The sequence below is a fragment of the Lissotriton vulgaris genome, chromosome 1_1 (genome assembly GCF_964263255.1).
Source record: "Lissotriton vulgaris chromosome 1_1, aLisVul1.2, whole genome shotgun sequence".
Taxonomy (NCBI): domain Eukaryota; kingdom Metazoa; phylum Chordata; class Amphibia; order Caudata; family Salamandridae; genus Lissotriton; species Lissotriton vulgaris.
Genome location: NC_141685.1, coordinates 862140695 through 862159077, shown reverse-complemented (window position 1 = coordinate 862159077; position 18383 = coordinate 862140695). Strand labels below are relative to the sequence as shown.

The 18383-nt window shown below is 47.8% G+C and overlaps 1 protein-coding gene across 1 annotated transcript in view; it reads left to right on the top strand.

Annotated features, from left to right (window-relative positions):
• LOC147748032 (cytochrome P450 2D15-like) overlaps positions 1 to 18383 on the top strand; it is a 252763-nt gene that overhangs the window by 98100 nt on the left and 136280 nt on the right. Inside the window, exon 4 of the mRNA XM_086958052.1 lies at positions 11515 to 11675. Coding sequence (XP_086814178.1) covers positions 11515 to 11675 — 161 coding nt within the window. The remainder of the gene's footprint in view (positions 1 to 11514; positions 11676 to 18383) is intronic.

The following is an 18383-nucleotide window of genomic DNA, read 5'->3' as shown; positions in this document are numbered from 1 at the left end:
AAATGACTCAAAACAACTCCTTTCTAACTGGCCGACGCGTTTCGATTCCAGTGAAAAGTTTCTGGAATCTCATCAGGGCACAAGTGAAGTTCTGTCTGTCGGGAAAGAACGGAATTGAATTAAAAGTCAGAACACTATGAGTTCTTTCTCCCACTAAAATGACGCTCAGCAAAGGACCTACCAGAGTGTAGGAATTGAAGAAATGCACATAATTTCTCAGTGTGCAACGTAAAACTTCTAAAGCAGAGGATGGGATGAAGGTCACCTACAAATATAAACATTATGTGGTCAGACATAAATTTAATGTCCAAACACATCATGAAGTGTAATGAAAACAAAAGGACATACCGTCCGAGGCGAATGTGAAAATTCCGCCTGTCGGCGCTATGTCACCGTGTAGTTATCAATGAAGGGGAAGGCAGGACACGGGGCTCTTGTTCGCGCTGTGAGAAAAAAGGGGCCACAGGTCAGGGTCAAGGAATTATTTGTATGAGAAATCTGACTAAGATTTTATGGGGAAAACGTACCTTTCTTTTAACAAATGACCGGGCTTGACGCTCCGTGAATAATTGTCAAGGAAGTCCCGTCATGGCTTCTAATTAGAAGAGACGTCCGCTGTAAAAAGGAAGCGGAAAAACATAAAAACGCGTCCCTGAGAGGTGATGTAAATAAATCAAGGAGCAGCGCTGAGGAGCATTGCCTACCTATGTCCTGTTAGTCTCTGCCTTCTGGCGTTCTGGCGATCTCTGTCGGTTCCAAAATGGGCGCCAGGTGTGTTTACCTGTATGTAGCTCACAGGTAGAGGAGTGGGCATCATGGGATTTGTAGTTTCAAGCCCAACGCGTGTGTTAAACGATAAGATACATATTGAAAGAATGAAGTTTATGTGGGCGGGTGACCAATGCATGTACAGCTTTGGGAATTTAAAAGAGGAGGAAAGAGACAAACAGGGCCGCCCGGGTGGAAGCGGTCTGCCGCAGCACTTAGTTGGAATGTCTAGACTCTTGAGATTTCCGATAAAGTGTTGAGACCATTTTGCGCACTCTTGAATTTTAAGATGAGATATGCTTCTTTCTGGAGGAGCATTCTGTCAATATCCACGTTTCGATTGGAAGATCGAAATGTGTATAAAACCGTCCACTTGAAGTCATTGACGTCGTGTTTCTCATTTAGGAAATGATCCACCATAGGGGCATTGGCAGTTTTATTTTTTAACCTTGATCTGTGCTGGCAAATGCGGGTATTGACTTGTTGTGTCGTCTTGCCGATATAGATTTTGGCACAGGGACATTGGACTGCATAAACCACATTCTTGGTTTTACAATTAGAGAATTCTCTGTGGTTCCATCTTGTCCCCTCGTGTGTGAACTCGTCCCCTTCAATGGTGTTGGGGCATACTACACAGGTACCACATTTGTGGTGGCCTGTGATCGGTTTAAGATTCCACTGAGTCAATAGGTCACATTTCTTTTTGGGTAGCGATACATCTGCTCTCGTGATTTGCTGCCCTATGCTTTGGTTTTTTTTGTACGCGAATATGGGCCGTGGGAATGGGCATTCAAGATTGGCAAGTAGATGCCAGTTACTCAAAACGGCTTTTCTCAATTTGTGGGTGTCTGGTCCAAAAGTGGACACACAGACCAATCTGTCAAGAGCAGGCTTGGGTCGAGTTTGGAGAAGGGTTTCTCTGGGGGTATAGCGCGCTCTTTTACAAGCGTGCTTGAGTAACTTTTTAGGGTACCCCCTATCTTCCATTTCTTGGCAAAACCTCTCAGCATGGTAGGAGAAATCCTCCAAGTGTGAGCAGTTTCTCCTGATTCGTAACAGTTGCCCGTATGGGAGATTGGATTTAAGATTACGGGGATGCGCACTCTTATGGTGCAAAATGGTGTTTCGATCAGTGTCTTTTTTATACAGGGATGATTTGAGTTCCCCGTCAAAGGATGTCATTTCTACATCAAGGAAAGTCATCTTAGAATTGCTGTGGGCCATAGAGAATTTAATGTCACCATGTCTATTGTTTAGCCAGTCGTGGAATGCTACCAGTTCGGTCTGGCTCCCCTGCCACAGGAGCCAGACGTCATCTATGTAGCGAAACCACTGGAGGATGTGCTGTCGGAAGGGATTATTATTCTCAACAAATCTCTCCTCGTATTGTGCCATATACAATACGGCCATTTCCGGCGCATAAGGGCACCCCATAGCGGTGCCCTTGATTTGCATGAAGAACTCTCCATTAAATGAGAAATAATTCTTCTTCAAAGCAATCTCTGCCAGTTTGATGATAAAGGTTGTGGGTACTTGGTGGGGTCTGTCTCTCATCTCCAGGTATATCTCCATCACCTCCAACGCTTCTTCCTGGGGAATCTGCGTATAGAGGGAGGAGACATCCATGGTGACCATTAATTGGGTCTCTTCGTCAAATTTGGTCCCCTCTACCTTGAGTAAAAAATCGGTGGTATCTCTCAAATAGGATTTGACCTTCGTCAAGAATGGTTTTAAAAAGAAATCCACATACTGGGAAAGTGGTATAAGACAAGAATCACAACCAGAGACGATGGGACGTCCTGGTGGATCTTGGAGGCTCTTATGGATTTTGGGCAAGAGGTATAGGACTGGTGTTCTAGGACTCTTTTTCAGAAGATATTCATACTCTTTTTTGCCCAAAAATCCTTCTTCAAACCCTTTTGCCAATGTTTCTGAAATGAGCCGTTGAATGTCAATGACTGGATCTTCATTGAGGCGTCTGTACCAAGTCTGATTATTGATTTGCTGGGTGCCTTCAGCTAGATATTTGTCGCGTGCCCAAACAACTACTGCCCCACCCTTGTCAGCCTGTTTTATGACTATTGAGGTGTCTTCTTTAAGGGATTTCATCGCTGCACGTTGTCTGTGGCCGACCAACCACTTCCGGGTCGTCGCTGGCAGTGCGGCGGCCCGTTTCAGGCACTCGTAGGCGGGGGATAAGCAGCAAATGCCGGGTGGGCACTGGCTCTCTTAAAATGACAATAAATCGAGGTGGGCACTCGATCTTAGAGCGGCAATGTCCCTGGCAGGGTGGGCACCTGCCAGGGGACTTTAAAATCATCAATAAGCGGCAAATAAGTGGGGTGAGCTCCCGCGCCGCAAATGGGCAAAAAGGGGGATCCGCACGCCGGGGAATCCCTTGAGGGCGGCAATTAAGCAGCCAAATGCCGGGTGGGCACCGGCAGAGAGATAGGGCGCTCCCAAGCACTATAATAGCAAATAAAGCGCTTCCAGGCGCTTAGAGGCCCACAAGTACAGCAAATGTCCTCCAAGAATTACAGCAGGCAGGGGGGGGCAAGGCTGGGCCCAGAGCCAGCTCACTGGGTCTCCAGGCAGGGAGACAATCCAAGGGCGGTCCTCCTGGCCCCCTCAGGCAGGATCCTGGCAGAGAACAGCATGTAAGGGGACACAGCCCCTTCTTTTTTTATTTTTATTTGCATTTTGTGTAAAACTCAACAGTACAGTCATGCAATTAGCAGCATTCGTCCCTCTATCCCCATTCCCGCCTCCCCACAATCGCAGGCTGTTGGTACGCGTCACATCACACAGTTGAGAAAGCAATCTGATCGATGAATAGGCATCTCTCAACTCCCCTACCCAGTCCCTCCCGCCGCCACCCGTGTGAACTAATAGAGTAATAAAAGGCTCAACAGTCCCCCAACCCATTATCGAGTCCATGATAGTGTCTCCACCTGGACCAAATCTTTCAAAACTTCCTAGGGCACCCTCTAGATTTGTAGGTCACCCTCTCAGCCGCCATGTATAGGTCCAGTCCATTTCTCCACTCTTCCAAGTCCGGGGGAATCGGAGACCCCCATCACCTCGCTATGTCCCTTTTGGCCACCACCAAGGCCAGAACCAGGAAGACTATGAGAGGGCGTGGCAGGTCCACATCAGTGGATAACCCCAATAAAGCCAGCTTGGGCTCCTGCACAAGTGGTACCTCTAGTATCTCTTGTAGTTCCAGAAAGATGCGGGACCAGTAGGTTTGAATTACCCCACATGACCACAGTATATGATAAAAATCCCCGTCAGCCCTGTGGCATCAAAGACATCTGTCGTTCTCTATTTTCCCCATCTTATAGAGTCGTACCCTGTCATAATAGGTTCTGTGCAGCACATTGTATTGAATGAGGCGGAGTCTGGACTTAATCGCCACCTCTCGGGGATGCATTAACACCATGTCCCAATCTAGGTCATCAAGTGCTCCCACCTCACTCTCCCAAGTACCTCTAAGCTTCACCAGGTCCCCTAGCATATTGTTGGTTAATGTTTTGTAAGTGAGTGAGACTGCTTTCCCCTGAATCTGTTCTTGTAGAAGCCTCCCCTCCAATGGTGTATATTCTGGTAGTCCTGACAGGTGCATATTTTGTGCCCTCCAAGCATGGCAGAGCTGGGTATAATTGAAAATCTGTGAACGTTGAAGTCCAAATTCGTCTCTCAGAGCCGGAAAGGATTTCAACTCCCCCTTAGCAATCACATTGCCGACAGTGGAGATTCCGATGTCATCCCATCGTTTAAAACCCTTTAGTTTGTGTAGTTCCTGTAGCCACATGCAGTGCCAGAGTAGTGTCTGCCGGGTGGGGGTCCTGTCCCAGCCTGTCGTTTCGTGGCCTTATTCCAAGCACGTAATGTTATGAGTCGCTGGGAGCAGTGATCGTTGTGCGGGGCCTCCATAGAGGTAGTGCAGTAAGATGTGTGGGGACAATTTGTGTCGTTCCAATGCATATGTGGGATGGCCTGCCGGCACGTGTAACCATTCATTAATTGGGGTCATGTGCTCCGCCCAGTAGTAAGCTTCCAGGTTTGGGAGTGAGATTCCCCCGCTATATTGGTGTCTTTGAAGCGTGGTCAATGCTATTCTAGGTTGTTTTCCCAGCCAGGGAAAGGTCCGAAGATCCGAGTGGATCCTACGCAGTAGCGTCTCCGGGAGGGAATAATATTCATTTCGTAGGGCGTGCAAGTATTTGGGAAGAACAATCATTTTATACATGGCCGCACGACCTAAGAGTGTAAGTGGCAGGCATTTCCATCTCTCCATGTCCGTGGCAGGGTTCAGCGAGACCCTTTCTATATTTTTCTGGAGTGAGAGTTTCTTATCAAGGGTAGTGTAAATCCCCAGGTATTGAAAACCCTCTGTAGTAGTGAATAAGTGTTGTGGTAACGTCGTCCAGTGGTTACCGCCCCCAGGGTCGTATAGGATTGATTTATGCCAGTTAATTGTATAACCAGAATGTTTACCATAGGATTCCAGCTCCAGGAAGAGCTCCAGGATAGTGGTTGTCGGGTTAGTAATGTACAGGAGGACATCGTCCGCATAGAGGGCCAACTTCTCCTGGGCCATTTCAGTGTTTGTTATTCTAAATCCGCTGATTGTCGGGTTCTGTCGAACCCGGGCAGCCAGGATCGCGATGGTGAGTGTGAATAGAAGGGACGATATAGGGCAGCCCTGTCGAGTCCCTCTCTGGATCTGAAATTCCCGAGACAGACTTCCATTAACCCGTACTCTGGCACGCGGTGCAGTGTAGAGGAGCCGAACCCAGGCCTGAAATTTGGGGCCAAAACCAAATTTTTCTAGTACTCCCTCCAAAAATGGCCAATAAACCACATCAAAGGCTTTCTCTGCATCGAGGGAGAAAAACCAGTGCGGCGACTCTATGTCCCTCACTTCTTGTAGCCAGTTGTGTGTGCATCTAAGGTTGAATTTAGTGGCCCTGTCAGGTAGGAAGCCGGTCTGATCCAAGTGTAGCAGGTCTGGTATCACCGACCTCAGTCGCAGTGCCAGGACTGTCGCAAGGAGGTTCACCTCAGTGTTTAGGAGGGATATAGGTCGGTAGGACGCGCAGTCCTCTCGCGGTTTGCCTTCTTTGTAAATTGGGACGATGGTCACTGTGGAAAGGTCAGTGGGGAGCCTCCCATCCTGATACGCCCCTAAGAAAAGTTTTCTCAAGTGTGGAGCCAGGATGTCCGCCGTGCACTTAAAGAATTCCGCCGGGAAACCATTTGGTCCCGGAGTCTTCCCAGATCTCAGTCTAGCAATAGCCAAAGAGACATCCTCAACCGTGATGTCGGCCTCAAGTGTCTTAACGGCCTCAGGGTCTAATGAGGGAATCTCAGTCTGGCTCATATATTGAAGAGCCTCGTCGCAAGAGCCCAAGTCTCTGGCGGTGTAGAAGCGCTCATAGTGGGTAGCGAAAGTCTCAGCGATGAGTGTATCTGTGCAGGCGAGCCTGCCGTCTGCATCTCTAATGTGCTCTATCCATCGCGCTGCCCGTTCCTTCTTACTGAGCCACGCCAGGAGCCTGCCTGATTTGTCCCCCACATCGTATAAGCGATGGAGGGTGGCCAAGTTTTGAGTCTTAGCCTCGTCAGTCACAATCTCTCGGTAGTGGCGCTGTGCGTCTTATCAATTTCCGCGAGGTGGTGGGGGATTTTGTAATCAGGTGCTCTTTCTCTCGGTCTATTATGGCTCATTCAGCTGCAGCCACTGCTATTTGGAGCTTTTTCCATTCCTCTCCTAGTCTACTCATTATCCTGTCTCTCATGACCGGTTTCAAGGCCTCCCAGAGGGTTACCCCCGAGTCAACCGATCCCTCATTTTCGGCCATGTACACTCGTACATCAGCCCGCATACCCTTCAGGACAGTCGGATTTTTAAGGTCCCAGGCATCTAGTCGCCAGGTAGGCCCCGTCGTTCCACGTTTCCGACCTATATTTACCAGCAGCGGCGAGTGGTCAGAGATTCCTCTTGCCTTATACTCTGCAGCAGTGTCCATGGTCAAGTCCTGTCTGGACATAAAAATGTATTCCAGCCGTGAGAATACCTTATCTGAGGCTGAGTAAAAGGAGTATGTCAGTTGACCCGGGTGCAACCACCTCCAGACAACAGTAAGGCCTATGGTGGTAATCATCAGTGCGAGCGGGGTCTGGGTATCTTTAGTGGGTGGCGCCCCTGTTCGGTCCATCTTCCTATCCATAACATCATTGAAGTCTCCGCCTACCAATTGAATGGTGTAAGCCGATTCGAGAAGTATGTTGGCCAGTGCCTTGAGTGCATTGGCCTGTAGTTTGGGGGTGCATATACCGATATCAGCATGTATGTGCGTCTACGCCATGTCCCCTGAACCCCGACGTAGGTCCCCTGTGGATCCACCCAGGTGCGTGTGATGCAAAAAGGGGAAGTGTTCTTTAGAATAATGGCTACTCCCCTGCAATCAGTAGTGTATCCCGCATGTGCTAGAACTTTATAACGTCCCCTGGCTATGAAGGAGCAATTAGATCCCTTAAGGTGGGTTTCTTGTAGGAAAGTTACATCTGGTTCTATTCTTTTAAGGTAGGCATTTACTAGTCCTCTCTTAATCTTACTACCAAGACCATGCACATTCCAGGTCAGGACACTGAGTCTGTAGTGGTCAGCAGGGTGTGTTTTCTAGTGCACTTGCCATTCTGAGGTGTCAACAAGATCATGCGGGTGATCCCTGGTGTATGAGTGTAGAATGTCGCAACCATGTACATGACTGTAATCAACCAACTGTTCCCCTCCCAACGCCTCCCAACAGCCCCACCACCAAACTTTTTGAACTTCCCAAATCCCCAACACCCCCTCCCCACCTTCTCCTCCCGTCCATCCCATACTTGTAACCAAGAAAGCACAGGACTTTCAGGTGGTAAAGGTCTGTCGCCCACCCACTAACCACCCCAACTAGGTTGACACTAGGGCTACAGCCATTGCTGCCACCGGCTTAATTGTCCAGCCAACAACAGGGCGGGTTCCCTTGCCCCCTGGGCCACTAAAGGTGGCAACTAAGCAATCAAACAACAATAGTGTCAGACAATACTCAAAGAGTAGTGGTTGTAACTTGCGTGTCCTCAGCTGCGGTGCACTGCTGTTACGGATATCAGTTCCACACTTCCTCACGAATGGGAATCTTGTGTTTCCAGGTTGCGGTCATCCGTTCCCCCAGTCGCTCCCTGTTCCATCTCTCGGATCGCCGCGACTAGAGGGGGCATTGAGTGGTCTGTCGAATCCTCTATGTCCAACAAATGTTCATTTTCCACGTTGTCCATCTCTTCGACAGTATGGTGGGCCAGGCTACTGAGCCTGGACCCCGGCATCAGATTCTCCTCTGTGGGCGCATTTTGACTCCGTTCACCCCTGACTGACGGAGGGCGTTCCGAATATGGCGGCGAGTGTGTGTGGCGTTGCATTCTCAGAATATGGGACCTTTGGCTCTTAGGTGGGCTTCTCCGGAAGTTGGCTGCTGCCACTTCGGGCGGATCCTGTGACCCTCTTCCTCTGCTCCACGGAGCAGAGGTCGTTCCTCTAACCACTGCCAGGCCTCCTCAGGGCGGTTGAAGAAGTGGGATCTGCCTTTGTATAGCACCTTCAATTTCGCCGGAAAGAGCAACATGTAGGATATGGGCAGGTCTCGCAGTTTTGCTTTAACTGAGTCATAAGACCGGCGTTGTTTCTGCACATCCTGGCTATATTCCGGGAAGATCATGATATTTGTATTTTCCAATCTAAGTTCCCCTTTTTTCCTTGCCTCCCTCAAGATGAGGTCCCTTTCCGCAAAGTTAAGGAAGCGGGCAATGATCGGTCGCGGTCGTGCCCCCTCCGGAGGTTTCATGAGCAGGGCCCTGTGAGCTCTTTCTATGATAAAACAGTTTGAGAATTGGGCCTGCGGAAATGTCGATGTCAACCAGTCACGGAGGAAGGCTGCTACGTCGGTCTTCTCAATGCCCTCTCTAAATCCCACGAAGCGGAGGTTGTTGCGCCTCACCCTATTTTTGGCATTGTCCACCCTCCACAGCAGCTGTTTGTGTGACGCCTGCAGCTCCGCCATTTCCTTCCGGAGCATGGTAAGAGAATCCTCCGCCTCGCCAATTCTGGTCTCAGTGGCAGTCACCCTCTCCGTTAGATTTCGGAATTCCTGGTGCAGCAAGAGGACCTCTGAGCCCACTTCACTTATTTTTGTCTCTAGTGCCGTTCTAGAGTTTTGAATATCTGCCCTCGAGGCCTGGATCGCCTCCATAATTATGGCTGTGTCCGTTCGTGCGCCGAGTGTCTCCGGGGCCGTCTCCTTCTGCGACCGCGTTGTGGCATAGCTATCGATGGTTTCCTCTCTGGCCGGCCTTGGTGCCGGGTCTCGTTTCCCCATGTCGGATCCTGGTCCTGGGTAGGAGCCTCCCGGAGAGGCCTGGAAGTCAGTGGAGGCGGCGGAGAGAGAGACACGTTAGTCCGGTAACCCTTCGATCAGTGGGTCCTGCAGGCGAGTCACAGCCCGGAAGGCGAGGGTATGGGTGGGGGGGGGGAGAGGTACTCAGATCGTGTCCACGAGTCTCTGTTGGACCAGGTAAGGGCCTCCTCCTCCTGGTCTCGCCGTCTGCGGTGGGGCTCCGTTCTTGAAGGTGGCAGCGGTTGGTGACCCCCACGTTGCACTCCCAGGTCGGTTGGCAAGCCCAGCGGTGATCCCCGGTGCCCCGAGCCGTATCCCTCGGCACCCGTATCTCCGGAGTGGGAATGGTCAATCTAGGCCATGCCCCGAGGCAGCAGGCGCCGGCCTGGTCCAGGTCTGCCCATGGCGCACTCCAGGATCCCCCTGGATGGTCGAGGCTGTCTCCCGCCCCAGCAGCGACTCAGGCCGCGGGTCCTATGTGTCGTGGCCTGGGGTCCCGATCCCCTCTGTGCTGTGATGGCGGTGGCGTGTGGGGGGGGGGGTGGGGGAAGAGCGGGGGTACCACTCCACTCACCAGCCGGCAGGGACAATGCCATGCTCGGTCGTGTTCCGTTGCCTGGGCCCCCCGCCGAGGATGACCATTTAGTTAGGCGGGGGTCCAACCAGCCAGTCCCAGGTGTGTCAGGACCAGCAGCAGGAGCTCCAGCGATTCAAGCCCCAGTCCCGGGGGGGGGTCGACCACAGTCGAGGCCTCCAGACAGAACTGGCTCCTCTCCTCACCCGGACCGCCGGTCCCGCCGACTCCTCCGCAGCCGCTTCTCCCCAGTCGCTGTACATCCCGCTCTCTGGCCCCGGCCGGGCTGCAGGTCCCCGTCCAAGACTCCGATGGTCCCCGCAGGTGCCCGGAGTCCCGGCTCTCCACACATCGGCCACCGGGTGGGGGAGGAGGGGAACGATCACTTTTCTGCCGGGTGGGCTCCGGATGAAGTCTCGTGGGTGTGGAGGGCCCGAGGGCCGCGGGCGCTGGGTCCGGGCAGAGTCTCTCTCAGGCCGAGGGGACAGGCCCGGTCGCCATCTTGCCGTAGGTCCGCCACGCCAGCCAAAGTTCCCTTCTCGGCACCGATTTCAGCCGTTCTCCAGCTGGATTTTCAGGCGGGTCGGCTGCAAAGGTGTCGGAGTCTTTCAGGCTCTAAATTGTTCGGTTTTTGGAAGTATGTGGTGCAGTTAGGATGTCGGATTCATGCAGGACACCGGGAGCCGAGCAGAAACACGTCCTACTCCGCCATGTCGCTGGCCACGCCCCCCACACAGCCCTTCTTATACTAGTAATTCCTTTGTCTGTAGGTGCAGGGTGAGGGGAGAAACCAGTTGCAGCTGGTTTTGGAGGACTCTTGATGGGCTCAACCACCCCTTTCATTCCCTGGCAGGGCTAGGGTCAATAGATGCACCACAGGGGGCAGAGCCAGCATTGTGTGGGGAAAACCCAGCCTCATTCAGGACACAGGTGCACTCCTCCCCAGCCATCAGCATGCTAATCTCCACACTCACCACCGGGCAGACCCATCATGACTCATGGAGCATGGCATCCCAGCCAGCTCCAGCCAATCACACGCCAGCACCTTCACAGCACACACACAGCCATGTCTAGAAGTGGCACTTCCCCACTAGACACATACACGCCACACATACCATTGCGCAGCATTCACTCTCACGAGCTCGCACATACCAAACTCGAGCATGCACGCCTCACGCATCAGCAACTACCAGGGACACAGACATTCCCCATGCATTCCTATGGGAGGGCTGGCCAACCTCACCACATGCACTCAGAGTGCGCACGCACTTTCCACTGGGACACAGTGAAAGTGCGCAGAACTCAAAAATCACCATCACCAGGTCACCATTAAAAGCAAAAAGTTTAGGGGTGAACCTGCCTGAAGGGCCAAGTCCAACAACGGTCAATTTATTAAATGGATATTTTGAATTTTAGAATCCAGTTTTAAATTCTCAGGCTCTCTCTCAAGTTCTTTGCAGGTCTAAAGTCAAACTCACCCTGTTCATTCACGCACAGGTCTGCCGACTGGGCTGTCCATCCATGTTCCATATTTGTATAGCCAGGGATGTTTGTAAATGATCCATAGGTTCCTGCACATGTCCCTTCTGAGCTAGCCCAGAGCTTCTGGTTCATGTCTCTTTAAAAATGGAGCGAAGACAAGATTGATCAGATCTTTGGTTATCAGAAGCTCTTTTGAACCTTTAGGCCCATACCTGCATTTCTTGTTGGTTCTCCTGTGCTTTCTCTTTGCAGGCCGTCCATTTGACCCACATCTCATTATAAACAATGCTGTGAGCAACGTGATCTGCTCCATCATTTTTGGGGATCGCTTCGAGTATGATGACAAACATTTCCGGAAAGTGCTTAAACTATTTGACGATTTAGTAAACTCTGGCACTGATATACTTTTGCAGGTAAGTGAGACTTATTATCACAGCACAGATTACTAGGTAGTCTGCAGCAGTAAAGTAACTTTGGTTTTAATTACTATTATTTTACGAATTCTATAACAATGGTGTTGACAAAAAGAACGATTATGGGTGTTTTTTTTTATGTAACTGCATACTAAGAGAATGACAAAGCCACTTACAGAAATACATTTCAATCCCTCAGCTGTTGTTCTAGTTTTCTGTATGTGCAATTAGAAAAAGCCAAAAATTCCCAGGGCTCAGGATGTCCGCAACTATATTATATTACATTTTACATGTCCTGTTGAGTCACTATTAAAAATGCAAGTATTAGTATCCAGACTAAACATGTTTTAATACATTCCCTGAACTGAGGATTTCCCCTGGAAGCTGTTCAATTGTAAACAATTTCCCACAATATTTATTAGTGTACCTGGATTTCACCTCTTAAAAGTATGATTGCTAATATTTTTAATTACGACTGGTTTCTCTCGGGTAATATGCCCGAGAAATCAAACACAACATTGTGGTTTTTACGTTGTGGCTGGAAGTAAACAAGAATGAATCATTCCTGCATTGTTTTGCCTGGAGAAATGCATCAAAGTATGGTTCAATATAATCTTTCAATTTCTTCTAGACATTGCTTTTTCTTATCTATATCTGTGACCCTAGAAGTATTTGGGGAAAAAAGTGCAACACATGTCCTTTAATTAAATAATATAAACTACTATCAGTAGTGTGCCCTTTCCCAATGTTTATGAAAAGAAGGGGTGACTATGAACGACAAGACATCTCTCAGATTCGAAAAATTGAGACATCTTAGAGGGACCAGAAACCTACTGTCGATATTTTGGACATAAAAGCTGCTTTCCCAGCTCTTAGATGCTTGTTCGACGTGAGCCAAAGGCAGTAAGAAATCACTTCTTTTTAATTTCCCCTTCTGTTTAATTTGTAGAAATTTGGATATTGTTTCATGTAAGGAAAATTGTTTATTATGTGATGTGGTTGTGTGACATGACTGTGTAATGAACTTGCAAACCCGTCTTTGTCCTGTCAGTTCCGTTTGCAAAACCTGAGGTGAAACCTGGATGGCTTCGAGCAGTGTGGCTTTGTCAAAAGAACAAGTGCGAAGCAATTAGAAGTACCAAAACAGTTGAATAAAAAATAAATACTCTGACAAAAGAGAGGGGCAGGACTGGGAGCGAACAAAGGTCCGGTGCTCCAACACAAAGTATCATCTATGGATTGTTATGCCATTGTACTGGTTGATTACTATTCGAAATGGTCCGATGTAAGAATGGTGAGTGGGATGACTACAGAGGTGGTTATTGAGTTTTTGGAGGACGTGTTTTCAAGAGAAGGAGTACCAGAAGTTTTGGTTTCTGATAATGGTCCCCAGTTTGTGTCACAAAAGATGGAAGAGTTTTTAGTAGAAATGGGCATCAAGCATATCAAATCATCACTGTATCACCCTGAAGGCAACGGTCAAGTTGAGCGCTTCAATAGGGTGGTTAAGGAAGTGATCGAATTGGCATTGAGTGCAGGTCTACCTTGGAGGAAAGCCTTACAAGAGAGATTGACTGCGTATCGTGTGACTCCGCATTCTGCTACTGGGAAGACACCCTTTGAAATTTTGAGAGGTAGGAAACCATTTACTGGGTTGGTTCCTTGGTGGTTGAGGAAGAGGAATAATAAAATACAGTGTAATGGGAAGAATATTGATGAAGAAGTCAGATCTGAAGTCAAAAGGTATCAAGATCGCAATCAGCAGTATCATAGTAATAAACATGTTTGGCCTTTGGTTAAGATTGGTCAAATGGTTAGGGTGAAGAATCCTAGGAAAGTGCTGAAAGGTGAAAGTGTATGGTCTAAACCCTTGAGAGTAATGAAGGTGTTTGGTAGTGCTGTAGAATTGGAAGATGGTAAAAGGTGGAATTTTCGGCAATTGAGTTTTTGCAATGAGAGGAATGGTGTGGTAGGTGCACGTTTTGGTGGTGCTGATGATGGGTCGTGTAGTGGTTATATGTTAGGTGACGATTTTGCTCTGGTAAAGGAGAGTAGTACGAGTAGCTGTAGTACTAGTTGTGATATGGGAAATGGTGTTAGAGATGTTGTTGATGTTGGTTCATCTTGTACCAATGTTAGTGTTGAAGGTGGGAATCTTCGCCGTGGTAATAGTGTTGAAGATGGAAATCTTCGCCGTGGTGACAGAGTAAGGAAGGTTCCTGTTCGGTTTTCTGATTTCAAATTAGGATAATTCTTTTTGTGGTGACTTAAGCTTTTGAGAAGGAGGGTGTGTGGTATTGTATATATATTCTGTGTTGTGTGCGTGTATGTCTCGTGTATGTGTGGCGCGTGTATGTGTGTGGCGCGTGTGTGTGAATGCACGTGTGAGGTTGCGGAATGTATGCTTGGAAGAATGTAGTGGGAGGGAGTCAGTTACTGAAGGGGAAGGTGGAGGATGCAGATGTGTTTGTGTCGCTGTATTCCTTACTACTTAATGGAATAAAGAAGAATTGAAGAACTACTTCTGCCTACGTGTCATCCTACTTACAATACAGTTGAGTTTGGATTACTCAAGATAGGATCCAATAGGTGGCACCACCCCACTTTAGAGAGGGCCAATACACACTTCCACTCACATATTTTTCTTTTTTTCTGGTCCCAAAGAAGCACCAAGGTTCTCTGTCTAAGACTGATAGGGATGCGAAACATGTTGACCCATTAAACATAAACCTATTTCCACTCATGTCCACATCTGACTACCTAGGGTCATTATAACCCTCTAGTAGCACCAATCATATGGTTTGTTAATTTTGGCAGTGGAATCCATCTTTTAAATTGACACAGCATTGATTTCCTCTAGTCAATTTTAGGTTCACACGCTTCTTTATGAGCACTGCCTCCCACGCATCATACAGCGAGAAACTTGAAATATCTATGCTAAAGTGACTCTTCGGTGGACCCTTCGGGCATTGCAGCGCTGGCCCAATGAGGAGCAACTGCCCTTGGATAAAGCATGACATCCCTTGGGATATGCGAAGGCTTCAAGTAAGAGTCTCGCTTACTCTCCTTTCAATACCCTAGACCTCTCCCCCTCCCCATTTCTTCTTCAGGAACAGTGAACCTACATTTTGTTATCTAAAAAAGAAATACGACACGATTCATAAAAGTAGCTTTATTATTATACATTATTAGACGCCAAAATTAACAAAGTCCACTGAATGGTTCCAGAGATATAGATTACTAAGCAAACAATAAAGCACTGTTTTTTATTCAAATTGGAAACACGCATTGGACACTAACGCTGTTTGTGGTTGCTTGGAAAACTTGTGAATACTTTTTTAAAGTTGTGTTCCGGTATTTCGGTCAGCTTTGTGTGAGGAAATCTGACAGGGTGCCAGTAACAGGGACAAATGAGGCTTGGCAGGGTAGTTATTTTACAGTCAAAGCAGCTTCCAGTCTATTTTGAGGCTCTATGTACAAACCACTATTGACATCAGTGGAGTGGTACTGATGCTGAGGATAAAGGATGTTGAAAGATGCTGAGGAGGCTGATCTGGCGATGGGGTAATCCTGGGGCCACCCTTCAGGCTACGTACATGATGGGTGACTTTGGCCACAGGGGTAAATATCCCTGGAAGTCCTGCTAAAAACAGATGAAACTGGTCTTCTGGGCTCTGGTTACAGCAAAACCAGTTTCTTCCTTTAACTCAGACTAGTGTCTGGCTTGAATTACAAAAATGCACTCTCCTGGAACCAGCAGACCCTGGTGCAACTTTTAAGCATCAAGACTCCATCTTTCAGGCTGCTCTTTGGCAGTCCATGGCAGTCAATCAATTGTAGGTACCAACTCACCAAGGCAGGCTTCTTCAGCTTTTGTGGCCCTGTATCTGTAAAAGGATGTCAGCTAAATGGCTCTTGAAGTCGGGCCTACTGTCTGGGGCTCAGGGATGATGTTTCCTCAAGCAGGGCACCACATGCACAGGCCTCTCTTTGCTAGCAAACGGGTCAGAAGCTGCAGTCCAGTCTCTGGTGCAGCCTCTCTTTGCCAATTCAGGGAACAGTAAGGCAGTGCTTCTTCATTTCTCTCTCCAATGTAGATGCAATCTGAGGTCTGGGAGCCACTTCTATGCCCATAATGTGCCCTTGGGAGGCAGTGACTATTAGCCAATGGGTTACTGGGTCCCCTCCAACCTGATGACAGCTTCCTGCAAAGTGAGGCATGTTGGCATACCAGAATGCAATGATCTCACAATATGGCAGAACCCTTCTCTTGATTTGTGGAGCTTGGTAGCCACACTAGAGGTTACCTGGGGAGTACACCCCCAAAGGAAAATTAGTTTGGTAACTGTTTCTTCCTCGCTCTCCCAGATGCCAATCTGTCCATGAGAATGGACAGCAGCTTCTCTTGTTTGTGTCTACCATTACCCTTCAAAGTCAGCCTCCTGTTTGAAGCTTGTCTTTTGGGCTCACACCACATTTGGGCTTTCTATCAGGGAGAGGTAACACTTCGTCCAAAGCAGACCCTTTGTGTTCCTCGGTGAGAGTTGTTCACAACTCCCTCCATTGGGGTAGAGGCTGTTTTGGGGACATCAACCATAAACGGTCACTGGGAAACCTGGGTAATAGAGTAGCAACTTTCTAAAGTTGCCATTTACTTTTACAATAAACTAGACGTGCCTATCAAAATGGGTTTAATGTAAATATTATTTTGATACTGTGAAGTATCAACTCTTGTTGGCCCGTTCAGAGGTTAAGAGAACGGAGTTGTCAGCATGTAACCCTGTTCTCGCCTTTGGGGCTACCTGCCCTTCTACAGCAAAAATTCAAATGTTGGGTTTTTACATTTGAGACATATAAAAACACATGTCCTACTTCTTAATATGCAGCACCCTTCCTTAGGCTTAATGTGTCTGCATTATGTGTGACTTATAAAGATTGAAAAGGAAGGTCTGGACACTGTCATTAGTTTAAATATCAAAGTCTAGTTAGCAGTTTGGAAACTGCTCTGCCAGGGAGCAATGGCAGGCTTGAAGTCTTGATTTGCTTTTTCACACTTGTAGTGGCATAATAAGTGCTGCAGTCCAGGTGGGGCTCTTTAACGTACAGGCCCTGGGGACCCCTAGTACCTTAAAACAGGGATGTGAAAGTAAGGTAACTTATGCTAATAGTGGGTGAGCCAATCAGACATTTACTGTTTAAGGGTCAGAGCACTGGCACTAAATCTAGTTATCCAGCCTATGTGCACTCTCGGAGTCAAAAAGCCAGCAGCATGCGTCTACAACCTTGGGGATGATTGTGCAAAAACAGGCATTTCCTCACAGCTCAATATACGGGAATTTGGAAAATTCTGGGACTTGTCCAGAAAGATCTTCTGTCATAAATAAAAAGCATAGTTCCTGATTGAGAAATAATGTTCTGTGACTATCTTACTCCTGTAAATTCAGCAGTGCCTCACAACTAAGCTGGGAATGAGACACAACTACTCATAGAACAAGCTATGTTATTGAAATCAACTATCTTTTAAGGAGAATTTGAGGAAGCACCTGTGAGATATTTCACGAAGAAAATACTTATGTTAGTAGGGATCGATTGTAACATCATACAATGATGAATTTGTAGAAAAGTCAAGCAAGCACTTTAAAAACTGGACCAGATGCTTTACAGCGGCCATCCAAATCTACCATATTACATTCCCATTGTCCTTCTCTTTCTTCAGGTATTCGGGCCATTTTTGTTACTCAGAAAGGGTTTTTTTAGGACAATTTTACTTTAACTGTATTCAGGACTGCCACAAGGGGTGCTAGAAATGCCATCAATTGAAAAACATAGCATTATAGATTCATACACTTCCATCTTAAAAAATTGAATTGTTTACATTATGAGATATCCTATTTTTGCTGAGTACATAATTTCTAGATGATATGTGTACAAAAAGCTTGAGATCTGGTAAGCTTTCAGTCCATTAGTATCTAGTGTAATTCATAGTTTTCATAAACAAGTATCTTTCCACGCCATAACTGCAGTTTTTTCGAACATTAATTTAACAGATATTGTACCAAAGTAATGACTTCAAAATATCAACTTGCACTATCTGTACTCCCTATGTATGTACCTTGACAATTTTGTGTAGGAAAACTGCTGTATGTGCAGTTCAGGGCTGAACTGGCTGTAGCGGGCACCAGGCATTTCTCTAGTGGGCAGGAAGGGTGGGGGCTGGTTTTGCAATAGTTCTACAAAAGCGGGAGTGGTGCTTCCCACTTGCACCCCCCTGCTCCTTGGGGGCTGGCCGAGCTGATTGCCAGGTCTGGTTTCAGTTTCCAGTCTGCCCGTGGTGCAGGTAGTAAATATATGCACAGGCCTGTGGGTGGGGTGAGGGGTAAGAGTTGAGTTGAGGCAGGAGAGCAGAGGAGGAAAGGGGAGGACGTTTTCTGGAAGTGGGAGCATTGTATGCACACCCTTGTCAGAAAAGACAGGGAGTGTGGCTTGGCTTATGCTATAGCCAAAACCTCATGCAATTTTACAGTGTATAATACACATGCCCAGAAACATTGTGTGCAGCAAAACCAACCCACTTGATATCAGTTGGAGCTGAATTCAATGAGGTATTTTCACTCTGCCTGTCTCGTATTTGGGATGTATATTGTTTGTTGCAGAACTTTTACTGGTCCATAATTTGACAGATAACAAGAGCTCCTGCTTTTATAGCAT